Source organism: Carassius auratus, chromosome 25 (assembly GCF_003368295.1).
Source record: "Carassius auratus strain Wakin chromosome 25, ASM336829v1, whole genome shotgun sequence".
NCBI classification, from domain to species: Eukaryota; Metazoa; Chordata; class Actinopteri; order Cypriniformes; family Cyprinidae; genus Carassius; species Carassius auratus.
In genome coordinates, this window is record NC_039267.1 from 9375508 (window position 1) to 9403347 (window position 27840).

Consider the following 27840-nt stretch of genomic DNA (forward strand, 5'->3'; position numbering starts at 1 on the left):
CTTCTCTGTGACTGTCAGTGTCTTTTTTAAACTTGCCTTTTCTATAACTTTACTAATTACTGTACTAAAAACTCTACAATTTATTTCAGTACTCCAGTTAACAGATTAACATTAGCATACTGGCAAAGGCCAAAATGCAATGTCATCATGGCACTTGATGGTCATCATCCTATCTGACAACGTTGCAAAGGGAAGGCCTTTTAATTTGCCAGATCAGAATATCACATGCCTGATTATTTCAGCTTAGTATTGCGGTATGCAATACTAAACTGTATGCAGTAATAGTATTTTCACAACAGTATGCAGCAATAGTTTTGTTACAATCTTATGACCTGTAGACTGATTTGTGCATAAAAAACACTGGGATCCCACCAGTGCAGCTGCGTGCATGCACATTCAATTTTTGAAGAAAAGTTCCAGAGCTCCATGCTCCTACAATGTTTGACCAGTAATAGAAGATTATTTTAGATTCACGATTATATGAATTGGTAATTAGTTAAAGTGCTAGTTCACCCAAAAATGAAAGATCTGTCATTAATTACACACCTTCATGTTGTTCCAAACCTGTAAGACCATTGTTTATCTTCAGAACACAAATTAAGATATTTTTTATGAAATACCGAGAGTTTTCTGACCCTGCATAGAGACCAATGAAACTACCACAAAAGAGGCACAGAAACACTTTAAGGACATCGCTAAAATAGTCCATGTGACATCAGTGGTTTAACTATAATGTTTACGGGTTTGAAACAACGTGAGGGTGAGTAATTATTGACAGAATTTTCATTTTTGCGTGAACGTTCCCTTTAATAAAACATGTTTAATTGTCAGATGTTGAGAATAAGTTGGTACTTTTCAAGGCACAGGCTATTGGCTGTTACTCACTCAACTCAACTCAGCTTTATTTATAAAGCACTTTCAACACCACAAGTGCAACCAAAGTGCTGTACAGAAAGTATAAAAGAGAAACATAAAAACAAAATTAGACATATGACATACACACTTACAAAGCATTGTCAAAAGCTAAAGAAAACAAATAAGTTTTAAGCGCACTCTGAAAAACACCCAATGAAGGACAATTTTAACAGACAGAGGAAGGTCATTCCAAAGCCTAGGAGCTGCAACAGAAAACACCTGATCGCCTTTACATTTTAAACGCGTTCGTGGAACTACAAGGAGCAACTGATCATTCGAGCACAGAGATCTGCTGGATTGATAGCGGCTGATTAAATCAGTAACATACTCAGGGGCTAGACCATGCAGAGATTTAAAAACGTACAACAGCGCTTTGTATTGAATTCTGTAACGTATGGGTAACCGATGTAGTTTAATTAAAACCGGAGAAGCCTAATAAATAAAGGGAAAATAAAATTCGTCCCAGTATTGAGCCCTGTGGAACCCCACACACAAGGGGGGCAATAGAAGAAAAATAAGAGTCCTATCCTTCAAATAGGAAGAGAACCATTTCAGGGCTAAGCCCTGAATACCAACCTGATCCCTAAGACGATCAATGAGAATGTTATGATCAACTGTATCAAATGCCGCTGTAAGATCTAACAACAGAAAGACAACGCGGTTTCCAGAATCAACACCTCGTAGGATATCATTAGTTACGTTTCTTTTATGCCTTACATTGATATCAGAAATATAGAAAAGTCATCTGTGACATCAATATAAGGCATCTTAATGTAATCATATCAAGGTTAAAGAGATGACATTAAACAAATGTTATAAAAATAAATGCTATAAAATATTCAACATTAACCAAACAAAAAAATGTCCATATTCCGCTTTTTACATCACAATTGTAGCATACCAAACTGTCCTGCCACAAAGTACTAAAAACGTAATTTCAAGTAGTTACTTGAAACTTCACTCAGCATCATTTGATCACCTTCACAAATAAGACTACTTTGAAATTACTGAATATATTACAATGTAAATATAGGAAATAAGTCAAATAAAGTTTGCAATTTGAAAAATTAGCAATTTTTGTGTTTTTCATATTCAAAGGCTGCATATGTTTAATGTAAGCATGTTCTGTATCTGTGTTTGTAGGTTATAAAGCAGCAGAGACATTTCATTCATATTTTATTTTATTAGGGGTAAAACACATGATTTTTCTCCACAAGACAAGCAGTTCTGGCATTTAAAATATGTAAAATATTTATTTACAGTAAATGTGCATACTTCACTGGCAATAGGAAAGTACTTTTGAAATAACTGTAAGAAAGTGAACTAGTAATTGGACATAGTATCATAAAATTGTTCTGATAACACAGTCCACTTTGTTTTTGCATGCATGATTTTGCATGTTGCTAAGTCTTAAAAGCTTTGGTGTACTTTACCTTTGGGATACTTTATTCAACATACAATCATTTGCAAAACACATATAACGATAAAGGCACAGAGAAATTATATATCGTTGGAATCACTGTCAGAACATTTTTTTTCCCAGCTGATGAAAGAGAAAAGCATTGACAGCCAATCAGAATCCATCCTGCTATAACGAGCTTGAGAATTTAAAGTAGCAGATGATCGTGCACATAGAATAAACAGTTGAAATCATTCGCTGGTGTGGACACTAATATTGTTATCTTTATAGTTATCATTCTTGGCGTGAATGCGGCTTTACTGAAAGATAAGCTCATAAGTTACAATGTAGGCATCACTGTAGGCATACAGCAAATGATCTCTGGGGTCATAGTTAAGATACTCAATGTTAGTCTTCACCTTATGGATTTTTATTTTCAAATCATATCGTTCTTTTTTGGTTTTGGTGTCATAAGAGTAAAAGATCCGTTCTGTTTCTTTGTCCAGGTAACGAGTAGCATAAAGCACACCGCACACCATGAACGTGTTTGTGGCAGTCTTTTTGTGAAGAGAAGTGAACCATGTTTGTTTGAAAACTGGTGGGTCACTAGTCTCGATTTTAGTGATAATCACATTTCCGAAGTTGCTTGTGGTTGCATAAATAACATAGATGCCTGATTCATCAGTGGTAAAATCCATATCAGTATAGCTGTATGAGCTGGTGACGTGTCCGAATGGAAACTTGCTATTGTAACCTGTATCACTAGGTAAAGCCACAGTACTGACAGTACGAGTCGCCAAGTTGAACTGACAGACATAATATGTGTTGTAACAGTTATAGTAGAGAGCATTGGCATACATGACCATGTTTGGTCCCTGAATTGTATTTGTTGTGGGATTGGAGCTTGATATGTATGTATCTTTTGGTCCTATACCTAATAAAAGAGTACTCAAGGTGCTGTACTGACGGACATAGTAGCCATATACATTACTACTTGTGAGCACCACCAGCCAGTACTTGTTCTCGTCTCCTGGAGCGGGGTTTGCATCTCGACCCCAAGCACCATAAGGGTAGGAGGTGCTGTATTCTGTAAGGGAAGATGTTCTAGGTCCTGCCACTTTGACCAATTGACCCAGACCACAGCGGCCTGAAAAAACACAGAAGAATTCAAATGTACAACTGAAAAATATCTGTTTGGTATAAAAAATATTTTTGGGTATACATTTTATTCAGTAATATATAAATATGAATCATTAGTTTGTGAATTGAACTGTACTGCTCTAAAAATTATGTTTTAGAGTGTTACACGAGGAGAAAACTCAATAGGCATTATTTGTAATACACACTCTTCTTATCTCATCACAATCAACTTCTGCTGCAAATTGAGGGAAAGTGTAACTTCTTTTATCTCGTGGCTTTATATTTGGCAGCTGTGCCGTATTTGCACCCCTGCTAACAGGCAGAGCAGGAAATACTGGTAAACGATATTGAGATTGAACAAATGAAGATCACAGTTAATCGAAAGACTATATTTTTACGTAACACTAGTGACTAATAATGGAGAAAAAAGACCATTGAGGTCTTTAGCGTACCTGGGGAAACGGTGGGAGGTGGGGATGAAGCCTCGAGCTCTTCTTTGCACTGTTCCAAGTTCTTCTTCATTTGGTTCTCTCGATTCTTTTTAATCACTTGCTTTTTGTCAAACTTCTCCAACTTCACCATTGTGTCCTTCATGTCTTCAAGCTTTAAGAAAAAGGGAGAAGTTAAGAAGAATTTAGGCAATTCAAAAATTAGTAATGAAAAATGTTTCACAAAACAGAAAAAACGTCCAATCCTTTATTATTTCAATTTAGATAACACAAATTATTAAAGGCATAATAATTTATATTAACATATTATTTAAAATGTCACTTTTTTATATCATTTTATATTTCAGTTTTATTTGAACATAGTTTTTAGTATTGTTGCGTTTATTTACATTTATGATTTAAATTATTACATTTTTATATTTACTCTATGCGATTATACATTTCATTGCATTGATTCTATCGATTTGTTTATAATTTTGAGAACTTTTTCTGCACAGCTAGTCACCTGAACTGTAGCCTGCACACTGAGAAGTTGGTAATCGTTGGTGGTCTGGTTGAGTTTGTTGAGGAGGTCCTGTATTTCGGCAAACTCTAACTCAATGATGCGCAGAGACACGGCTGCATACAGATTGCTGTTTTCTTTTTCTAACCCGACCACATTGTCTTCTAGTTGCTTCATACGTTGTTGTAGACCCAACACAAGTCTGTCTAAGTCTGTCATCTGCAGATAATTACATTAACATTATTGATTTAATTTGATTGAATATACTTAAACGGTTTAAAATTAATTTGAATGAAATTGAAAGAAACATGTGTAAATAAAAACATTTACCTTTTCTGAAGTGATGCTCCTTACGCATTTCAAGGTGGTGGTCTCTACTTTTGTTAGTTCATCTTTAGGAAATACAGGATCTAAATTTTTCAGATCACACAAACATTCGTTCCCTGTCGCTGACTGTGGTGAACCAATCACAGGAAATTCAATTATAGAATTAAATTATTTAAAAAAACAGTATATGCACTCTCTATAACAATATATTAGATACAGTATTTTGAAAAATAAGGTATCAATAATAATGGATGGTAATTGATAAATTGACTTTATCTTTCTTACCGGCAAGAAACTGAATGGGATGACAATCTTCAAAATGAATATATAGGACTGGCTCATTTCTAAAGTAGCGAATGGACCTAATAACTTTTAAAAGCTTGTGTGGTAGCAGCAGAACTTCAATGCTATTTCATTATGGTGAAATATATGATGAAAGTGAGAGTGAAGAATTCATTTCTTTGGGTGGAGCAGGTCATCTCTTGCAACAGAGTTTGCTTTTAATTTTCATATTTTTGTCTAACTTATGTTGAACCCACAATGTCTTGAAGATTTAAAGATTTAAAGGTTTAGCACATTTTGCACTTTTATAGAGATTGCAATTTTATACAACATTTGTAATTTAACATTAAAAGTAAAATCTCAACCTAAATGGGCATTTTATATCACTGCTTATGAAATTCTTTTTCTTTTTATGCTTTGTTTAAAATTCTTCTTTTTATGCTTTGTTATTTATTTTAGAAATTAACAATATGTTTTTTGGGTTTAGGCTAATAGTAGTTTTTTATACCAAACATTCACTTTTGACCTTCTCACTTTCTGACCTTATTCCTCACCTATTCTTAAACCTACAAGTTTAATGTGAAAAAAAAAAAAAACGACAAATGAAGAAATAAGAGAGGATGTTGTCTTATCTCTGTGGACACATTTGGCAGGTCTATGAGTAAAGTAAAACAAATGTCTTGCCTCACAATCTCACCGCAGAGTTGCTTTATATAATTTTGTGTTTGCGTGCAGTCTTAAAGGGATCATGACGTTGCTAAAATTGAACATTGTGTATTTGGTGTAATGCAATATCGTCCCCTCGGAATTATAAGGTTCTATCTGCCATTTTTGTTAAAATTGAGTTATTCACATATTCTTATTCAGTGACAACTTATTTATATTATTTGATTGATTTTTTAATGTTCTGTATATTTTGAGACTTTTTTTTAAATAGCCAACAAAGTTGTATCCATACAGTCAAATGGAATACAAAAACTTTGAAGCTCAAAATCTCAAAACTACTCGGAATGCAGATGAACCTTAATTCCAAGGGGACTTATTGAGGGTAAAACAAAAAACACATTATTTTCCAGATACTGTACTGTAATAATATAACCTTCATATTCATCCGGAAGAAGGAGGAGGGAACCATCAACTGAAACTTTAATAATTCAAAATAAACACAAAACAGCGCATCAGCCCCTCACGGATGACTGATGCCCACAAATAAAAAAGCAAAACATAAAATAAGGCCCAGACCTGGTCCTCTGTCGTCCTTCACTGTCGTCGCTCCAGTTTTATACCCTTCCATCTCCTACGTTGGACTCGAGACCGGCGGTGGGTCGCAGGTGTCGCTGATTTTCCAATCATTACACCGGCCTCACTCCTCGTTCCCACGTCCCTCGGCCCCGCCCCACTCGTCACATGTACATTATTGTTTCTCCTCTTTGCCCCACCTCTCTGAAATGCCTCGATTTTTACAAAGCTCATCGGTCTGAAAAGCGAGGTGTGCTCTGATTGGCCAGCTATCCAGTGCTTTGTGATTGGCTGAAAACCTCAAGCGTGTGACGGAAATGTTACGCCCCTCACCATACTGTGATGAAGTGTGTCCCGGCATGACGAGACAAAACCAATAAAAGACATTACAAACTAGGCATTTGTTGCATCCAGTGGGGACATAATTACTTATTATATGGACTTATACTGTGTTTTTACATGTTGCATATCGCGCCTTGTATCGCACTGCATAAACATAAAACAATGTCTGCATTTCTGCATATTTTAGGTTAGTTGGATTATTAACTTGATGAATATATTTGATTTTTTATGTTTGAACAAACTCATATTCAAGGGTTTAGGAAATAACCTGGTAGAAAAATGTCAATCGTTTTGAATGTCATGATGTACTGTAAGCTTAAACTAATTTTCAGCATTGTGGTTTAAAGACAAATAGTTTTAAACTATTAATGGAAATTAAACGCGGGGCATTATTCTTGTTGGTAAATGCACGCGCTAAGACAGTTTCAGCATGATAAACGCGGCACCTGCTCGTACAGTGCCTGACTAAACTTGAGTTCTTTTTTGTGCCTTGTGCCTAAACGTTCAAATACAAATAGCCTAGTTATGTGTCAAAATGCCAGTCTTTGCAAGTATCCTGGTCAACACAGTCAGTTGTATCTTACATGAATTTTAATAGTTAAAGGGTTAGTTCACTGAAAAATTAAAATTATGTCATTAATAACCCTCATGTCGTTCCAAACCTGTAAGACAGGACACAGAACGAGTCAATCTTTTGTTCGGGTCATCTTCAGTTCTCTCTTCACAGCAGTTCAGTCAGTGTACTGTTTGAGTACATGAATTACTCCGGGATATTGGTTTGTTTGAACTCAGAGGGAGTGTCAGCCACATTAAAAAAGTTAACAGCTTAAGTCATTTGTGGATTAATGCGTATTAGAGATGCGAACCGTTTAAAACGATTCAGTTCGATTTGGTGAACTGGTTGAAAAAGATCCGGTTGCATCAAAAGATTTGTTCGAGAACCGGATATCACAAACTGCTTTGTTTTGAACTCTCTCACAACGGACCCGGAAGAGAAGACAATGATGAATAAAGTCGTAGTTTTTGTTATTTTTGGACCAAAATGTATTTTCGATGCTTCAAAAAATTCTAACTGACCTTCTGATGTCACATGGACTACTATGATGATGTTTTTCTTACCTTTTTGGACATGGACAGTAGACCGTACATACAGCTTCAATGGAGGGACTGAGAGCTCTCGGACTAAATCTAAAATATCTTAAACTGTGTTCTGAAGATGACAGAGGTCTTATGGGTTTGGAACGACATGAGGGTGAGTTATTAATGACATAATTTAGATTTTTGGGTGAACTAACCCTTTAAAGAGAAAGCATGTGTAATAGTGAGCTATATGAGATCCTGGCATTATATGATCTTCACCCAAAAATTTAAATGCTGTCATCGTTAACTCACCCTTAAGTTGTTCTAAGCCTGTATGAATTTCTTTGTTCTCCTCAACAAAACCGAACATATTTTGAAAAATGTTCATAACCAGAAAGTTTCTGGTCCCCGTTGACTACAATAGTTTTTTTTTTTTAACCAGTAGGCTATTGTTCCAAATATATTATTTGCATCTAACAGCAGAGGGAAACTCATACAGGTTTAGAACAACAACAGAATTTTCATTTTTGGGTGAACTATTCCTCTAAAGAAGCCTAATATAGCTGCTGTTGTCTTTTGTGTCAATCATGTAAATCAAACTTCAAAAAGAAAATCCCTTACTGTCCTTGACAGAATCACTTTTGTAAAATAAGTAAGAATTAATGAATATTGACCACAGTGAAGAATTCAGTGTTTTTGTACATTTACTTTATACAATATAATATTTCTAAGTTTTTCAAGGATGATTTCATATGTATCTTTGTGATTTTGTAATCTGTGACTGTTCAGTAAGCTGTGTTTTACTTGTGCTAGTATTTATTTTTGTGTACATAGCTTAGATACTTGAGTTCAGCTCATGAAAAATGGGGGCAAAAACAAAAGTGTTGCGGTTATAATTTTGTTCAGTGTACTTATTTATTTATTATTGTGATATTGAAATTGGTAACATGAATTATGAATTTTCAGTGCATCAATTAATGTGATCTATTGAGAGCATATTTTGTGAGACATAATTATTATAATATGATATGCAATTTTGTTAATTGTCTTCCCCAAATTAAATGGTTTTACAAAGCGTAAGCTTTGCGTAAGCTAATAGTGTTACGATAATGTGCTCTAGATATTTGTCATTTAAACAACACCACAGAAACCGCTTAAAAAAAAAAAAAAAAAGGAAAGTCCAAAAGCTGCGTTAGGCCAGGATCCTCCTCTGACTGTCCTGTCACAGATTACAGAATTACAGGTAAGACAACTTTATCTGAAATGACAGCACAGCATACATTTTAGGCTACTCACCCTTATGTTGTTTCAAATCTTTTGTGGAACATGAAAGAAGATATTTTGGTTGTCTTTTTTCCGTATTTGCGAACTCAAATAAAATAAGGTTTATATGTGAAAAGTTTTAATAAATACATAACCCATGTTTTTGTGTATTCAATATTTTAAATCTGCATATGTTTATTTAAATCAGGTGAAAAATAAGCATGTTCTGTATCAGTATTTAATGTTCATGGTTGTAAGCTTTGGTTATCCATCAGTAGAAGATTTTATTTCATTAACCAAAATGTGTAGTACATATAATAAACACATGGTTTTCCTCCACAAAACAACCAGTTTTAACATTCAAAACATGTAAAATCATATTTATTTACAGTAAATTGACATCAGAATCAGAATCAGAATCAGAATGATTCATACTTAACTGGTGATGGTAAATATTGTAAATACTGAATTTGAAAATATTTAAAGACAGGAAACTAGTAATTGGACACAATACAGTATAACTGTTCTGATACCACTTATACCTTGTTAGTGTTTGCATGTAACTATAAGCATGTCTTAAATCATATTGATTATGTTGTCTGAATTCATCTTGGTTCATTACCTGGTATATGTTTAAAAACCACACTTTGAAAATGTACTATCTACTGTATGTGTACCTTTGGGATAGCATTTTCAACAAAATCATTTGCAATGCAGCAATTCTAATATTGCATACTATTAAGAGCAGACAGTATGTGTAATACAGCGGATTATGGAATATAAGTACAGCCAATCAGATGTAGTTCATTGGAGACTTACTGAAAGACAATCTCATAAGATACAATGTAGGCATCACTGTAGACATACAGTAAATGATCTCTGGAGTCATAGTTAAGAAACTGAATATTAGTCTGTCTTTTCGTGATATTAAATTCCAAATCATAGCGCTCTATATTTGTTTTTGTGTCATAAGAGTAAAAAATCTGTTCTGTCTCTTTGTCCAGGTAACGTGTAGCATAAAGCACACCGCACACCATGAAGGTGTTTGTCACAGACTTTTTGTGAAGAGAAGTGGACCATGTTTGGCCAAAAACTGGTGGATTACTAGTCTCGACTTTACTGATAACCACATTTCCAAAGTTGCTTGTGGTTGCATATATAACATAGACGCCTGATTCATCTGTGGTAAAATCCATATCAGTATAGCTGTATGTGTTGTCGAGGTGTCCGAATGGAAACTTGTTATTGTAACCTGTATCACTAGGTAAAGCCACAGTACTGACAGATTGAGTTGTCAAGTTGAACTGACAAACAGAGTATGTATAGTAACAGTTATAGTAGAGAGCATTGGCATACATGACCATGTTTGACCCCTGAATTGTGTTTGTTGTGGGATTGGAGCTTGATATGTATGTATCTGTTGATTCTATACCTAATATAATAGTACTTAAACTATTGTACTGGCGGATAAAGTTGCCATATACATTACTACTTGTCAGCACCACCAGCCAGTACTTGTTCTCATTTCCTGGAGTAGGATTTGCATCTCGACCCCAAGCACCATAAGGGTAGGATGTTCCGAACTCTGTAAGGGAATACGTTTTAGGCCCTGATACATTGACCATGCGGCCCAAGCCACAGTGACCTGAAAAAGAAAAGCAAAAATTTAAGTATTATACTTTGATGCTTTAGCTGTGGCTATGTAATAATAATAATAGTCTATTTTATGCATACCTGGGGAAAGTGTAGGGGGTTGTGATGTACCATTGAGCTCTTCATTGCACCGTTCCAAATCCCTCTTAATAATCTCGTTCTCACGCTCTTTCGCAATTATCTGCAAGTTATCAAACTTCTCCAGCTCCGCCATCGTTTCTGTCATGTCATGAAACTGTAACAATTAGGGATTAGATAGGAATTAGTTAAATGCACATTATTTACAAAATAGTATAAGTGGGACGTGAACAGTCAAAAATGAATAGAAAAGGTAAAGAATAAATAAATAATGTAAAAATCTTTTTTTGTAACCCTGGGTAAACTTGGGTTAATTAAGCCTTTAAATTATTTCTAGTGTGTCTAATCCTTGTTTTTTTTCGATTGAAAACATTCACCTATAGTTCGCTACTGTGTTTAATTTTAAGAGTGGTCACCTATATTTATAATATTCAGTAGCAAATATGGTTAAAAAAAATTTCATTTGTTTTGATTGGTTTGTAAATGTCATGGTCGCATCCCCTTAACTAGATGGTGTATTTTGATTGATGGATTACGATCCTTTTTAAGGGGAGAACCTTTGAATGGGAGGGGGAGAAGAGAGAGCGAAGAACTGAGTTTCAGTCTACATTGCTATGGGGAATTACCTTTTTCTCTAAATACTACTGAAGCCTTACTGAATCATGCCAGTAATGCTGGCCAATGGCGTTCAAGCTTGCAAAATATGTATGTCATCCATTCAGAATCTTTTTCTTTATCCAACCTTCTTTAAGAAGCAAGAGGCCTATCAACAAGACTACTCACTGTGATCTAAATGCTGCAGTGGACACGCCTTTTCTTTCCCTGCTGTGTTCAGGTTAACTTCGGAAACAAGGATTGCCTTTCCTGCACAGAGCCAGTCGAACTCTCTGATAGTCACAAGTCATGCATCTTCTGCCTGGATCACCCCCACACAGAAGCGGCGATTGGGGGGTCAGACTGCCCCCACTGCGGAAATATCAAGCTCCGTGTGGCCATTGTCCAAGGCGGTGAACTCACAAAACTAGCCCTACAGGACTCTTCCTCTGCAGCCTCTTTTGAGCCAAGGAGGAAAGTACCACAAGCCTCTGATATGGAACTGTTAGGGTCAGGTGACGAGTCCATGCCGGCTCAGTGCCCACGTGACATGGGAAAATTTGATAACATTCGACTCGACTTGACCCACTGAATCTAAAGAGACCAGTGGTGTGATTTTTGACCAGTGGCTAAACCATTCAGAAGTTATAAGCAAAAATATGCATTTTTATATCTCCTGACCACTAGGTGGCACTACATCAAAAAACTGCAGGTAGTCTCAGGTCATGGTTATTGTAACACACACCAAGTTTGGTCTCAATATGCCAAACTGTTGCCGAGATAGAGACACGCATTTTTGCGTGCTTTTTGTCAAATACGTTTTTATCAAAATTTAAAATAGTGAAAAAACTAAACCTTGCAATTTTTAAATTTTGGGGTTCATTCAACTTGGGATGAGCCAAGGATTCAGAAGAAAATAATCTTTATTTTCTGGCCTACAGTTCAAAAGTTATTAGCATAAAAATATTGACAATTTGGACAAGTGGTAGCCCTAGAGAGTTGGAGTTAGAGACTTCAAATTTGCTATGGTTAATGGTGAAACTCTCCTCTATCAGTGTGCCAGATTTCACAACTTTCCCGCAAGCGAAGAAACTGAAGAAGAAGAATATGGCCAGTGGATACAATAGGTGCCTACGCACCATTGGTGCTTGCCCCCTAAATATATGCTGTTTATTCTTATTATTCTTATCACAAAGGTACTGGGTTACTCCGCCGCGGTACCCCTGAAGCAATCTAAAATAGTCCGAATATAAACACAAAAAAAAGTTACGGAGCGGTAAGAGAAACAACCAATCAGAGCTCCGGTCCGTAACTTTTTTTTTGTGTTCAGAGTATACAAAATGTATATAATACGCGAGTACACCATGAATCCATTTTCCAAACCGTGTTTTTAGCCTGTCCTGAATCACTAGTGTACACCTATAATAAGTGTTTATATTTGGATTATTTTAGATTGCTTCGGGGGTACCGCGGCGGAGTTACCCAGTACCTTTGTGATTCTTCATAGACATAAACAGAGAGAAGTAGTTCCGGCTACGATGTTCTTCCGCAAGACGCAAGCAGCTCTGTTTATTAACCGCTAGAGCGTCAAAAGTTACCGACTGCAGCTTTTAATGCCAGTTATGGTTATTGTCCCAGTTGCTCTTAAAACAATATAGTCAGAAGGACTAATTTCAGTAGTCACCTGCAGATGCTGCAATATATTGGAAAAAATTCACCCAGAGTCAATTTTGAGTTTGCAGTTTCCTTGATTGAGGTGTTGTCACTGATAAATTTGATACCGATATTGTATATAGTGTATTCTGTTACCTTTTTGCACGTTGTCTATTTATTTATTGACCTATATATCTATTTATTTATATTTTTCTGTTTATTCACATTTAAATATTTATTGAGATCTGACTATTTATTGACTTTTTTATTTTGATATTGAAATCATATAGTTTTTTTACTTAACCATACTTACTTAGCTTGTACATATTGGTAATACCAGAGGTTTGTAATAGTTTATGATATTAATTGAGAGACATATCACCAGAATCCAGCGCTCCATCCTAATAGAACTTGAGAACCTTGAAGGGTTAGTTCAACCAAAAATGAAAATTAGCCTATGTTTTACTTACCCTCAATGTATCCTATGTGTATGTGACATTTTTCTTTCAGATGAATCCAATCGGAGTTATATTAAAAATTGTCCTGGCCCCTCCAAGCCTTTCAATGGGGATAAGCAGGTGTCAGTTTTCAACAGTTAAGAAGACGTGAAATAAAGTGCAAGCATCCTCAATAAAACGTACCGTCACGCGTCTCTGGGGGGTGAATAAAGGCCTACTGTAGCGAATACATGCATTTTGGTAAGATAACTATCCATATTTCAAACGTAATAAACATTTTTCTATTATTTCCACCACATGTCATACGTGGAAGGCTTCCCAGCAGATGATAGAATACGTTGCTGTTGCGTGATAAATGATGAGCGTGGAGACGAAACAAAACACCGGTCACAAATTAGAAGAAAAATGTTGGAGGATTTCGATATAAGCCAAAAAGTGATTTTGTTTCATATGCATGAACATCATCCGCTTACCACAGTCAGCAGAAGTGAGAAAAGTGTTTATTACGTTTGAAATATGGATATTTATATTACAAAAATACATGGATTCTCAACATGAGGACTTTATTCACCCCCAGAAGCCATGTGATAGACACTTTTATTACAAATGCACACTTTATTTCACGTCTTCTTAACTGTTGACAGCCAACACCTGCTTACCCCCATTGAAAGGCTTGGAGGCGCCAGGACAATTTTTAATATAACTCTGATGGATTTGTTTAAAAGAAGAATGTCACATACACCTAGGATGCTTTGAGGGGGAGTAAAACACAGGCTAATTTTCATTTTTGGGTATACTAATCCTTTATCTCTCGAGAGGGCAGGGGGTGCTACAGAAGTATTTAATGAATATGTATAGCTCTTTCTTGACATTACACAAAATAAAGAAATTACAATAAATATTTAAATGTTACTTAAATTGAATTACATTTAATTGAATATTCATATTTAGTTTAGATAGTTACATTTAAATACATTAAATAAACATTTCCTTTTAATGTAATCCATTTTGAACTTCATCGTATCACCATTATCATATCAAAACAAAATAAATTAAATATTTTTTTACTTTTAATTCAATATTCTTATTTAATTTATATACAAAAATAAATGTAATTTAACTAAATATTTTCATTAATGCACTGTAATACATGTTGAACATGATCATATTCTGCAAAACCTAACACAGTGAAACAACATTTTTATATTTTGATCTTCTTTTGTAAATGACTGAATTAATTTTAGTTTTAGCAATATGTCACAACAAACACATTACATATAACTGTACAAAGGTGTGCATAAAAAAACATGTGCATGTAGTGTACATACTGGAAATTTACCTTTGCAGCAGTCTGTAAACCTTGCTGCTGGTAATCGTTAGTGGTTCTGTTGAGTTTGTCCATAAGTTCTTGAATCTCGGCTAACTCTAATTCAATAATGCGTAGAGACACGGCTGCGTACAGATTTCCATTGTCTTCTTTTTCCAGCATGGACACATTGTCCAGAAGCTGCCGGATCCGATGTTGTAGACCCAACATCAGCCTGTCAATCTCTGTTATCTGATTACAAGGGAAACAATTTTTGAGACAATTTTTGCTTTAGTAACAGATTTGTACAGAATTATACATGCCTAATTTCCAACCCTAAACATTACAACATTATGTTTACCTTTTCTGAAGTGATGTTTCTAGAGCACTGAATAGCACTGAACTCCACGTTATTTAGTTTATTCTCAGGGAAAGCAGGATCAGCATTTTGTAGCTCACACACACAGTGCTTCCCTCTCGTTGACTGTGGAGACAAAATAACAGGGCATAAATAAATCCAACTTGCAAGCAAAATTACACCATAAAAATTTCAATAGATAAAAATGTATTTTAATAAACACTGACATTAAACATGATGATAGAAATAATGTCAAATAAAAATAATAAAAAGGTACAGAAAAGTTACATTTTCCTTTGAGAAAATTACAGGAATGACGACCGTCAAAAGGAAAATGTGTGATTGTCTCATGTTGGAGATAGGACCGGTTGCTGTCTTGTAGCCTTATATATAAATCTTTTTTGCATCACAAACTGTTTCTGCTGAGACAAAAAAAAAAAAAAAAAAAAAAAAAATTACAAATTGAGGAAGTATATATTTGGTGGGTGTGTGTAATATATTTATATACAGTACAGACGAAAAGTTTGGACACAACTTCTCATTCAAAGAGTTTTCTTTATTTTCATGACTATGAAAATTGTAGAGTCACACTGAAGGCATCAAGGGCTATTTGACCAAGAAGGAGAGTGATGGGGTGCTGCGCCAGATGACCTGGCCTCCACAGTCACCGGACCTGAACCCAATCCAGATGGTTTAAGGGTGAGTTGGACCGCAGACAGAATGCAAAAGGGCCAACAAGTGCTAAGCATCTCTCGGGGAACTCCTTCAAGATTGTTGGAAGACCATTTCAGGTGACTACCTCTTGAAGTTCATCAAGAGAATGCCAAGAGTGTGCAAAGCAGTAATCAAAGCAAAGGGTGGCTACTTTGAAGAACCTACAATATGACATATTTTCAGTTGTTTCACACTTTTTTGTGTAAATTCATAGTTTTGATGCCTTCAGTGAATCTACAATTTTCATAGTCATGAAAATAAAGAAAACTCTTTGAATGAGGTGTGTCTAAACTTTTGGTCTGTACTTTGTATATAAACAGACACAGTGCTCAGCATAAATGAGTACACCCCTCTCTTACAAAAAAAAAATTGATCAATAATACTATTCATGAAAAGATGGCAAAATGTAAACATACGCTTGTTAAAAAACAGACAAATACATCTTATTAATAATATATGTCATAAAAATCAAATTTTTGAAACCAATTTAGTTTAAAAAAAGGGTATCTACTCTATAAATCTAAGTATACTACGCTCACCCTCTTGGCATTGAGTGTGCAGTTTCATGATAAATCATCACATCTGTTCTATTTTCTATTTCTGAACTTGTCTCTACAAAACCCCCAAAGGGGCTGAAGAGTGAAGATAAAATCTTCCCTTTTAACATTTTTTAGATCTTTTCAGAACTCCATCACATCTTCAGCACTCATAAATCCTTAAAGAAGAACTTTATTACAACTAAACAGTTAGATCTAAAATGATTGAATTATTAGTCATGAGACCAGAGCATGGATTCCCAGAGGTCCACGTTTTATAAATTGAAACTTGAAAAATGGTTAAATGAGTTTATTGTGCATTGGCTACAGTCCAGTGAGGACAACAGTTATACATTTGAAGTGGCCCAGAACTGGATTATAGACTAGGGCTACACATCGGCCATAATCAGACAGAATCTCAGCTAGTTAATCACCCTTAGCAAAACAGGTTTTTATTATTGGTACTAATTCTCAGCCTTAAAGAGGTGGGGGGGGGGGGGGTGAAATGCTATTTCATGCATACTGAGTTTTTACACTGTTAAAGAGTTGGATTCCCATGCTAAACATGGACAAAGTTTCAAAAATTAAGTTGTACATTTGAAGGAGTATTTTTGTTCCCAAAATACTTCCGGTTTGTCACAAGTTTCGGAAAGTTTTTTTCGAGTATGGCTCTGTGTGACGGAAGAGCGGAATTTCCTTATATGGGCCCTTAGGGCACTTCTGCCGGAAGAGCGCGCGCTCCCGTACAGCGAGGCTGAGCACACATTTCACTGATCAGAGCGATTCACTGATCAGAGCGAGAGCGTCGCAAAATGTCACAAAAGAAGTTTGTTTTTGGGTTGCCAGGGCAAGACAACCCTGCACAGATTACAAAAAAAAAAAAAACAGCATTAAGGGACCAGTGGATGGAGTCTATTTTTACAGAGCATCAACGGAGTTGTGCAAGTGTTTTTGTTTGTTCCCTGCATTTCGAAGATGCTTGTTTTACAAACAAGGCCCAGTTTGAGACGGATTTGCATATCGTTTATTTCTTAAGGATGATGCAATCCCAACGAAAAAGGGTCACGATGGTGTGTTGGAACCGCATGCGGTGAGTAAAACTGCTTCAACTTAGTCATTTTCCAAAACCGCTAAGCAAATATATACAGTTTTAGTACATACCACATAGAGACGTCGTTTGCTGATGCTGCTCTTGTTAAATTTCAGCCTCTGGATCTGTGTCACAGCTTCCAAACACTCTCAACGCAAAAGCCTACTCGCGCTCGTGATTCTTTAGCTCCGCCCACATGACACGCCTCCAGCCTGTCGTGTGTTTCCGGGAAAAATCGGCACGGACTATCTTTCTCTTATGAATATAATATAACTAAAGACTTTTTTGGAGTTATGAAGGATGCAGTACTACTCTATAGGTACTCAAGATTAACAGGATATTGAGTGAAAACGAGCATTGCACCCCCCCTTTAATCATAATAATGTATTGCAGATTTTTCATGTAATGTTATCCAAAATGACGATGCATTTCAGTTGCAGTCTTTTTGGCACAATATAATAGAATGGTGAGGAGCATAGCACCAATAAATGCAGTTTGAATTTGGATCTGCTCCTCACACCAAGCATCACCTGGATACAGGATAAAAATAAAATACTTTCATGATCATTTAATTTAAAGGTGCAATATGTAATTTTTCTGCTTTAAAAATAGCAGAAATCACTATATCTATGTTATATATATTTTTTTGTTGTGTACTTACATCATCCCGACAGTTTCCACGAACTTTCAAATCCAGAGAAAATTATAGTTTAATTAGAAGACATGACACGTTTCTTTATTTCCGTTTTGTCGCCCATCTATGGCGTCATATAAACTTTGACCCCTCTAGTTTATCTAACTTTCTGCGGAACCGCCAAATACAAAGGTGAACAGAAACAAAGATGAGACGAAGAAGAAAAAGTAGTAGCCTTGATTGAGACTATTATATTTTATATTTATATTCGTATTTAAACCTCAATCAATAACTTAGTTATAGATCATGATTATGCTTTGCCTGCACGTTCTGTGAAGCGCAAACGCACAGGTGAAAAAAATGACCCGAGATGGTTTTGGGACAAGAGAAGCAACAAGACACGGGTAAATATTGGAGTTGCATTTCCAAGATAGTGAGAGCTTCGTGACAAGCTGAAACTACAGAGAGATGCAGAACTCGCTTGCATTCTAATAAACAGGTATGCATCCATTCAGCTAACTGTATCTATCCGTATATTTTGTGAAAGGATATGATGTCTTGTGTAAAACGCAGACGGACTAGCTCTCATGTAAATCTACATTTGTTCTATATCTAGCTGAATAAAGTAGCTTCAAATGGCGTTCTCTAACTTGTTCGATATCATACTATAACGTAATTATAATTATTAACGAAAGGCGGCCGTGTTTTTTAACATATATTACTACTAGCTAGATGGAATATTTATTTGATAGGGGTCTCATAATTCATATAGATGGTTTCATCGAGCGCACGGTCGTGTATATCGGTCTGGCTGCAGTGCCTTCTACAAACGCAGTTAAAGCCAAGGTGATGAGTAGACTAAAGTTGGGCTCAGGTGGTTGTGCTGTGGGATGTGTTTCCCATACATTTATTTATTTTTGGAGACTCGCCACAATTTTAAAACTGATCTTTTTTTCAAAAAGGCTTCACTGAATAAACATGAGTAACGTTACTTACTGCACGTTTAATAATAATAACTCCTTAAATTTATATGTTTAAATATCAAAGCGAGGCGCAGATGTTTTTATATCGCTGTATTTCTGAAGGAAGACTTGCATGTTACATGCCTGATAGCAGCTATGAGCGTACCAGCTCTGCTTCGTTAACAGCTGTTACTGGGGAAACCTCTATTTCTCGCGCTTTATGTCCATGCTTTAAAACATCTCCTGTTGGCAAATAATGAATTTGCATTTTCATTAAGTCCGCCTGATCCACGCAGCAAACATTTTGTTTGTTATCAAAAAATATCTACTATAGAGGGACTTGGCTGTTGTTATTGATTAATGACTTGACTTGCTATTTTAAAGACTGCATTTTAACAATACTACACTTCATTACAATGTCTGTGATCATTTAACCATTATCATGCAATATTGTATTTATCTTGTTTATCATGGGTCACATAATATGCTGCCAGATCTCAGCCTGATTTGGGCCACATATCACCTGACTGATCTGGGCCACACTCCTCCCACCAACAATCGGCGCTCATATTGTTTGCCGGATCCCCACCGTGCCATCATTGCCACACATGCCACACATGTGGGTTAATGATAGGCTGCATGGATGGGCAGGGAGTTTTTGCCCTGAACAGAAGCATACTGAACCACCAAACCAAACTGAATGGAAAGCGTCTATTATTCTGATGATAGTGGTCCTGACAGAACTTAATTAGTAACTTTGGGTGTACACGTTTCCATGTCACAACATTTTATCAATAGATAAGAAAATAGTATCTATCTGAATCCATTATCCATAATGGAAGAAGTTTGAAACAACCAGGACTGTTTCTAGCATTCGATAAAGAAGGGCCTTGAGTACTAACCAAGGAGCTTATTGTCACTCCACTGCATGAACATATATGGAGATGGGGGAAATTTACTTCAGGACAAACATCACTGCAACACTCCACCGATTTGGACTTTGAAGGCAAAAAAAAAACAAAAAAAAACACTTGGACTTTGCAATGCAAAAAAAGCACCTAAAAGACAGTCTTGAGAAACAAGATTCTCTGGTCTGATGAACATCAGTTTCAAGCATCATGTATTAAGGAAAATAGGCCCTGCTCATCACCTGCACAGTACCATCCCAACAGTGAAGTGTGGTGGTAGGCAGAATTCTGCCTACATTTTATGATGGACTGGTCTCAAAAAAATCTCAAAAAATAAACCGTCTGCACACTTAAAGCAATTTTATTGGTGGGAGTACATTGGACTACAACTCTCCTACCTGGCTTTCACAGGTGTGCTAATCACTGTTGATTGTCCTGATGTGTTTGAACACAGTTAAGTTGATTGCTACATTTATTGTCTGTGTGCCCTGAGGATGGTCGTTTGACCGAAAGCTTGGTGATTAAGTTTGTTTTAAGGATTCAAGTGTGCAGACAGTTTATTTTTTTGTGATTTTCAGTCTTGTCTGGCACCTTGGTGATCGTGGTTAAATTATTGCCCTTCTCAACAAATTTCTTGCTGAATTTCAAAAATTAGCCATATTCACAATTTTCCCATCCTCCTCAACAGACCCCTCACCACTGCAAATTTTAATGTAAAAAAAAAAATACCTGTATTCACTGACAAAGAAAGTGCAAATGTCTGCATAAAATGTATGATAAAAAGGAGATGTGTAAATTGTGGGGGGAATTTGTGGTTGAATTTTCTGTTTCTCAGCAAATTTTCTTCCTAAATCCCTGAAATTAGCCATATGTGCAATTTTCACATCCTCTTCAACAGATACCAAAACCATAAATGTGAATATCTAAAAAAAAACAATGCATAAATCTATCATGGACTGGGCATGCATGCATTTTTTGAGGGGAACTTGTGGATACATTTTCCATTTGTCAGCAACATTTCTTCCTGAATTTCTGAAAATAGCCATATGTAAATTTTTTTCACATATTTGCATATCAAAATTTTCAACATCTCGGTGCTTGTGTGGCGATTTAAAGCAGTTCTGTAATCTCTAATCCCATTTGGTCATCATGCTTGTCTACCTGCTTCTCCTCACAGTCATCGTAAGTTTTCTCTTTGTCTTTAATTGGCCATACCATTCTGATTAATGTCTGAAAACGTATGTATGTTTAATGGAATATTGTTTTTGTGTTTGTACATAAGGCGACTGTCGAGGCTCAGAGAGTTCAAGGTCAACAGACGTCTGATTCATGTTTGTGTAAAATAAACAGCTCTATTTGGACTTTTCCTATTTTTCATTTTGAGGAAGTCACAAGACAGGTCCAGATTTGTGAGGACAACCTGAATGAGTTTGAGGAAAAGGTAAAGTAAAAGCTTCTTATGGCAATAACTACTTAATGGACTGCAATGCTTTTCAGATGATGCACATTACAATTGAACAGATTCTTGAAGGCAATATCAATTAACTTTCTGAGTCGATTTCCAGATGAGGAACACAAATGCAGAACTGCCTATGATGGAAGCCACTCTGCAGAACATCTCAGCCCGTCTAAAAGCATTTGATTACCTGCACACAAGTGGACTGTACAGCGAACTTCATCTGCGACAGCTGAACCAGGAACTTGAGGAAATCCATCAATCTGTCAATGAAACACACATGCAGAACCCCAACAAAGAGACACATAACCTGCTCAGTGAGGTAGACATTGCAACACATGATCACAAACCAATATTTCTGTAGACTCTTTTTATTTTGTAATCAGTGTTTCAAATCAATCTCAAATTAAAGATGATGACAGAATGATCTCAACAATATAAATGTAATATCAACCACAGTTTGATGAGACAATTTGTTGTTCTCAGTTAAATAAAGCAAAGAATGATGTCCAGAGGATGTACAGAGATGATTTCTTCAACCTAGAGACCATGAGGAAGAGGTTACGTGAGCTCAACAACCGTGCACAGAGTTGCAAGACCATGCCAAATGATTTCAGAAGTAAGTACTTAACTGACTATCTGTAAGTTATTTTTTCTGAAGGTAGGATGTAGAAACTTCTAACGAATGGAATTGCTTCAAATGCCGTTTTCTGTATTATGAATATCCAAAAAGTTTCTAACAAACAAAGAAACTGTCACTAAATTGCTTGCAGGTTCTTGTCATCAGCGCACTATGACCAGAATAAGTTCTCCAGTTGTTACCAAGCTCAATTCCATCAGCAAGTCCTATATTTCTGGTTCTTGGGGCCGTGATGCCCTGCTAAGCAGTACAGAACACTATTGGGAACACTGTCTGGTGAGCGATCACAGGCGTGGCAACACAATCAGGATGTACAACTCACTTGAAGATTTCATGGCCAACAATTACTACAAAGATGTAGAGATAGCACCATCCTACAGCCATGAGAATGCTGTTCAGGGCTCTGGCACTATTCTGTATGACAATACTGTATTTTACCAATGCTACGACACCGCTAAAATCTGCAGCTTCAACATTACAACTCAAGCAACCAAGCGTGTAGAACTAGCTGGTGCTGGAATCGACAACAAGTTCCCTTTCTGCTACTACAGCTGTCGTGATTGGACCGATATCGACCTGGAGGCTGATCAAAATGGTGTTTGGGTGATATACGCCACTGATGAGAACCACGGCAACATTGTTGTGAGCCGTTTAGAGCCAGTGTCACTCAATATCACTCATACCTGGAAGACGCGTCTCTTTAAGAGGTCCGTCACCAGCACGTTTATGGTGTGCGGGGTCTTGTATGCTACACGCTTTGTCAATACTTACAAAGAAGAGGTGTTTTATGCTTTCGATACAACCACTGGTCATGAGATAAACACTCTTTCTTTGCCTTTTGAGAAGGTTTCTGCTGGTATAGCCAATCTGAACTACAATCCAGTTGATGGAAAACTCTACTTGTATAATGATGCCTATCTTTTAGCATATGATACCTTCTTCTAAGTGCATTTCAAATGCAGTTACCCAATAAAAAGTGCATTGTTTTAAATTCAAAACTGGTTTGTTTTATTTCCCAAAGCTTTTATGTAGATGGTCCAGAGGCATTTTACTACTCGCAACCAAGAGAGTGCCTCCCAAAAACATGACATTCAAAAACTACAAGACAGGGGTACAAATAAACATACAAACAAATGCATAAATGTGAGAATAGACATCAAACAAAGTCTGCAGTAAAAGCTACAAAACATTAAACTCCAGCACCCTCTGTTGTTTGAAAGGGAGGTTCTTCAGACTGTGCTGTTTCTTGCTCTTGTGTTCCTGGTTTTGCATGCTCCCGTTCAATTAGTCCCTGATCATCTGAAAAGTACAAAGACAATCCAATATATCCTACACACTTACTCAAACATTAGCTTTCCTGAGACGAAGGCAATTACAAAGCACTTTATTGGATGAGCCACATTTGAATTCTGGTACAACAGCCAGTGTTTACACACTTGCTTTGTTTACCTAGCATAACAATTTTTCATTTTTCAAGTCTAAAGTGGCTTATTTCTTCAATAAATGTATTTTTAGCGTGACTGGAGAAGACTGGCCATATGGACCTCTTCATACACTGAATTTTTTGCACTCATTATTGTGCCTCTCTTCGCTTTTGATTTTATAGACAGGATTGATCTTATGGGTTTTTTTCTTCATCCCTGCCTATGGAGCCAGTAGTGCTTTATGAGCCGTCAGAACCCAGCCCACAGCTTTATGAGTCACAGGATAGAAGACAAGTGGCTCGTATAATTGGAGGTGCAAGCAAAGGTCAGTCTGAGCTTGTTATTGGTCAGGTGCTTCAAAAGAGTATCATAGTTGCTGATTCAATATGACAGGCTGGGATTTTGTGAGTAACCATTATACAAGCACATGAGCATTTCAGAGCAACTGTTTGAATCAGCTAAGATTGGAGGCTATCGCAGTTCATGTGTTACTTGCAGCTGCAAGCTGAAAGAAAAATTAAATAAAAATACTCACCTGAGTCTGAGGCAATATTGTCTAACAGTTCTTTTGTGTTCTTCAGCCTGTACATCAAGAACTTGTTTTCTACAGAGTATGTAAATATGAATAAAATAAATTGTATATTCATTAAAAATAAATTTCAGCAATTTATAATAAGTTTTTCAGTTCTTTAAAAATATATTTTTTTAATCTATAACATTTGAGCAAATATTTGGTAATTTAGCAGTATTGGCTGATTAGGGATATTAAACTGCATCCTCTATCATTTAGATGAACTTTTCCATCATCTAACTTAAAAGTCCCCAAGTCACAATTTTACACCTGCATATTAAATTGGGAGATAATAACCACAAAAACTTAAATATAACATAGATATATTAATATACATTTAACCAATATAAAACCAGAGCGAAAGAAGGATTACAATTAAAAAATGGGAATAGGAGAGTGGAAAAAATAAAAAATGGTTAAAAAGATAAGGACAAAATAATCGAAAGAGATAGGGTTAAGAAGGTAAGCGTTAAGGGCCTAACCTATTTAATGATTAAACTGTCCAATATTAAACACCAAATGACCAAAATGCTTTTGTAGACTTGACTGGTACAGGTGCTTTAACCCTCCCAATTGTGTTTTGTGTAAAACAGACAGGCAAATATTGAGGTATAAAAATTTGCACCTGTACAAACATACCTATATCATGTCGCTTTCGTTTTTCTTGTTCTAGCTTGGAGTTGAGGCGGTCCACTTCCTCACGTTTTAGATCTAGCTGAAAAGCCAGTCACCATGGAAGCATGTGATTACGTACACACACACACACACACACACACATACACACACACACAGAGTGAGAGAGATAGAGATACATGTGCAATGTGACAGAAACACAGAGTCTGTATGATTATAATACACTCAATTGCAGTTGTCGATTGGTAAGCGCATGTTCAAATATCATGCAAAATGTAATATCACCTGTTTGCGTAAGATCTTGACCTCTTCGAGTAGTCTCGTCACACACATTACCTGTTGCTGATATGCAAAGAGAGCCTGCGACCTTCTAAGAAACAGAGACACTATTAACCTGATTGTCAGATGTTGATCAATATGCTTTCGATTATTTTTAGAGGTGCTTGCAAAGATAACTGCTCATATTAAGAGTTAGGACAAATTTAGTAACTACCCAGCAACAGCCAGCAAATGCATAATGCAATGAATATTAACTCACGCCACATCCATGTTCATCTCCACCTCTCGTAAACTCAGGGAGAAAACGGGATTTCTCATTTCTAAGTCTAGAGGAAAATGAGAAGAATGAAAACATGAAGTTGAAAGTGTGTGTTCATGAGTTTGTATGTGTGTGTGTGTATGCCTTACCTGTAGTAAAGGGTGGCAGGTAGCTCATGAGAATACTGTTAGTCCAATCATCTTTCAGCTCTCTTTATAATATACAAAAACAAAAAATAGAGTTAAGGTTATAGAGCCCCATCAAAACTAATTTTTAAAAACAAGTATGATTGCTTAATGCCAATGCTGAATTACTGTTTTGAGTGTATTACCAGTGTTATTTCATTTTAAAGTGTCTAATAACTATTTATGAATATTTCAATATTGAAAAATAAATTTGAAATTAAATAAATGCATTAACGGCAGAAACATTTTAGGTTCATTGCAATTAAATATTTGAATAGATATACATCCCAAACTGTTAATAAATAGTAATTTTCATGCTACCACAGTCATATACCACCTAGCCTACAGATGGCACTGTTTGTAAACTTTCAACAATAAAAAACGAAAAAGCCAGAAACTCCTGTCTCTTATCTGCTGTCAATAGAGACACATTGGTCTCACAGAAAGAGCCAGATGTTTGTTGAATGATCAGCATAAAGTCTTGTTTAAAGTCAGTTTTTAGCTAATTCTGGCCAAGAACGAGTCACTTGTTGCTGTGTGGGATGCATTATCCGTACTTGAACTGGTCATTGAGCAGAGGGTCATCAGTGAGCCCGTGGAATTTGAAGAAGCCTATTGCATCAGTGTCAGCGTGGGCAACAAGTGTATCATATTTCCCTACTATAGACTGAGTCTTCAAAAGCTGAAAAAAAAATATAGGAAAAAGTACTTACAAAATAAAAAAAAAAGATGCAAACAACAGAGGGCAGTGTCTATGCAAAATACAAGCTTATAGGCTGTGTTCATTAAACAATTGGTAAAGACACAGCAGCACTGATATACACTGTCATTTACAAAGTAGAATAATATGAAGAAGATTGAGAAGGTCCAAGCAGAAACAACTGTGTGTTTACCTCCATCATGTAGCTGCCAATCCCAAGGTGCCGGTATCGTTTCCTAACAGCCAACAGAGACAGCTGAAGCACCATGTCTCCTGTAGATCTACAATTCACAGACAGAAGCAGACGACTCCATATCATTGTTCTTATTACGTTAGCTTATGTCTTAATTTAATTCACATTACGTTTCTGAGAAACATCCATTTGAGCTGTCACAATAAAACAGTGTATGTGTGTGTGTGTGTGTGTGTGTGTGTGTGTGTGTGTGTGTGTGTGTGTGTGTGTGTGTGTGTGTGTGTGTGTGTGTGTGTGTGTGTGAGGCAGACGCTTGAGGTTAAACTAAACCACAGGTCATGTGGAAGCGATTGGCACAAATACAGAGTGCGGAAGAGGGAAAGGAGAGAGAGGAAGCCATAGTCTCTCGTTGACTGGGAATAACACCCCACAGCCAGCAGGGCAGGGCAGGTTTCTCCACTCTTCAGCCCCACTGGACTGGAAATAGACTCAGGGTGGAGCAACACCATTCAGTGGGATCTCATAATGACAAGGCTTGTTACAGTTTGATGATATAAATAAAGTCTTTTTTAGGAATCCTGGATGGAATCCACTCATAAAAAGCTTAAATGCTGACTGAGGCTATGGGAGGGACAGTCAGGCGCTTGTCTTTACAGCTGGACAGTGTTTGATTTGGATGTGTGGGTTGTAGGTACAGTAGAAGATGATTCTGCACAGAAAGTATTCTGTGAGGTAGATGTGTGTGTGAGTGTGTATGAAAATCCCTTGTAGTCAAATAGTGTGACAATGCTTTGTAGATTGCAACAAACAAGAAGTGTATCTCATAATTTACATTTTGTGTAACTTCCTCTTCATTGCAAAAATGACTATAAAATGCAATTGATAAAGATTCGATGTTATGAGATGCTAACAGAAGGAAAGTATCTTGATTTTAAAGCATTAGTGTTTTTCCTTCTTCACAAAATAGTGTTCTATGGCTCTTTCGCAGCTGTTTGATTGAATCAGACACAGTGCTTGTGCTTTGCTTACAGTATCTTGAGTTCGTAGCAGGCAGCAGCCATGATCAAAGATTCAACTCCCACGGCGGATGGCAGATCTTTCCGTCTTCTTGTTGTACTGCTCTTTTTCTTTCCTATCTCTCGCTCCGTCAACAAATTCCTGGAGGCCTTCACAGAATTGCTCCCAAGACCAACTATGGAGAACAGAGAACAAACTTTTTTTTTTTTTTTATAATCCTGGTAGGTGACCATAATTGGATACAATTGTCCAAACAATTGTATAACACAGTTGTGTTGGCATAGAAACATGCGTGCATGGTGACATTTGTCAATGTAATTGACATATAATAAGGTCATGATGATCTCTGTCAAATGTCCTTCTGAAATGTAATAAATTAATATATAAAAATGCACTTCTTTCTAGATCTACGCCTATAGGGGTAGAGATAGAGCTGATAAGGAACGCTTGGCAAACTGTTCACCACAGAGGATTTGGGAAAAGGCTCTTGTAATCCCGTTATCTTTAACAGAATCAACAAACCATTTATGACGAGTCATGTTCATATTCACTTAATTCTCATCATGACTTAATGAATGACTTTGTTTTTAGTCATTTTCCA

The 27840-nt window shown here is 36.4% G+C and overlaps 4 protein-coding genes across 6 annotated transcripts; 1 reads left to right on the top strand and 3 right to left on the bottom strand.

The window, feature by feature from the left end:
- Positions 1-2112: 2112 nt before the first annotated feature.
- On the bottom strand, positions 2113-5166 carry LOC113043719 (olfactomedin-4-like). Its single transcript, XM_026203275.1, has 5 exons — positions 5018-5166; positions 4736-4858; positions 4409-4624; positions 3907-4057; positions 2113-3461 (listed from the first exon to the last, which is right to left on the bottom strand). Exons 1-5 carry the CDS (start codon positions 5072-5074, stop codon positions 2632-2634), a joined length of 1377 nt encoding a protein of 458 aa, XP_026059060.1. The 5' UTR covers positions 5075-5166; the 3' UTR covers positions 2113-2631.
- Positions 5167-9182: 4016 nt separating this feature from the next.
- On the bottom strand, positions 9183-15422 carry LOC113043716 (olfactomedin-4-like). Its single transcript, XM_026203272.1, has 5 exons — positions 15327-15422; positions 15042-15164; positions 14714-14932; positions 10673-10826; positions 9183-10583 (listed from the first exon to the last, which is right to left on the bottom strand). Exons 1-5 carry the CDS (start codon positions 15387-15389, stop codon positions 9754-9756), a joined length of 1389 nt encoding a protein of 462 aa, XP_026059057.1. The 5' UTR covers positions 15390-15422; the 3' UTR covers positions 9183-9753.
- Positions 15423-20976: 5554 nt separating this feature from the next.
- LOC113043721 (olfactomedin-4-like) lies at positions 20977-22953 on the top strand. Its single transcript, XM_026203278.1, has 5 exons — positions 20977-21064; positions 21165-21323; positions 21448-21660; positions 21825-21957; positions 22112-22953. The coding sequence occupies exons 1-5, from the start codon at positions 21032-21034 to the stop codon at positions 22921-22923; spliced, it is 1350 nt and encodes a 449-aa protein (XP_026059063.1). The 5' UTR covers positions 20977-21031; the 3' UTR covers positions 22924-22953.
- Positions 22954-22967: 14 nt separating this feature from the next.
- Positions 22968-27311, bottom strand: LOC113043735 (uncharacterized). Of its 3 annotated transcripts, none has more exons than XM_026203302.1 (9): positions 27252-27311; positions 26223-26310; positions 25887-26011; positions 25294-25355; positions 25145-25211; positions 24892-24973; positions 24613-24688; positions 23938-24006; positions 22968-23277 (listed from the first exon to the last, which is right to left on the bottom strand). In XM_026203302.1, exons 1-9 carry the CDS (start codon positions 27281-27283, stop codon positions 23168-23170), a joined length of 711 nt encoding a protein of 236 aa, XP_026059087.1. In that variant the 5' UTR covers positions 27284-27311; the 3' UTR covers positions 22968-23167. The 3 variants fall into 3 exon arrangements, with proteins under 3 accessions (XP_026059087.1, XP_026059086.1, XP_026059088.1); XM_026203301.1 differs by having other exon boundaries at positions 24892-24976; XM_026203303.1 differs by lacking the exon at positions 23938-24006 and having other exon boundaries at positions 24892-24976.
- Between the last annotated feature and the right edge of the window lie 529 nt (positions 27312-27840).

Coding starts and splice junctions, on each gene's coding strand:
- LOC113043735 (XM_026203301.1), bottom strand. CDS start 27,283: ATGGCTGCTGCCTGCTACGAACTCAAGATACT. Junction 25,212..25,293: donor CCTGCCACCCTTTACTACAG/GTAAGGCATACA, acceptor ATTTTCCTCTAG/ACTTAGAAATGAGAAATCCC. Junction 24,689..24,891: donor TCAAGATCTTACGCAAACAG/GTGATATTACAT, acceptor CTGGCTTTTCAG/CTAGATCTAAAACGTGAGGA.
- LOC113043721 (XM_026203278.1), top strand. CDS start 21,032: ATGCTTGTCTACCTGCTTCTCCTCACAGTCATC. Junction 21,065..21,164: donor TGCTTCTCCTCACAGTCATC/GTAAGTTTTCTC, acceptor TTTGTACATAAG/GCGACTGTCGAGGCTCAGAG. Junction 21,661..21,824: donor CACATAACCTGCTCAGTGAG/GTAGACATTGCA, acceptor TGTTGTTCTCAG/TTAAATAAAGCAAAGAATGA.
- LOC113043719 (XM_026203275.1), bottom strand. CDS start 5,074: ATGAGCCAGTCCTATATATTCATTTTGAAGATTGTCATCCCATTCAGT. Junction 4,859..5,017: donor TCCCATTCAGTTTCTTGCCG/GTAAGAAAGATA, acceptor GGTTCACCACAG/TCAGCGACAGGGAACGAATG. Junction 4,058..4,408: donor GTGTGCAGGCTACAGTTCAG/GTGACTAGCTGT, acceptor TTTTTCTTAAAG/CTTGAAGACATGAAGGACAC.
- LOC113043716 (XM_026203272.1), bottom strand. CDS start 15,389: ATGAGACAATCACACATTTTCCTTTTGACGGTCGTCATTCCTGTAATT. Junction 15,165..15,326: donor TAATTTTCTCAAAGGAAAAT/GTAACTTTTCTG, acceptor TTGTCTCCACAG/TCAACGAGAGGGAAGCACTG. Junction 10,584..10,672: donor ACCCCCTACACTTTCCCCAG/GTATGCATAAAA, acceptor TTTCTTTTTCAG/GTCACTGTGGCTTGGGCCGC.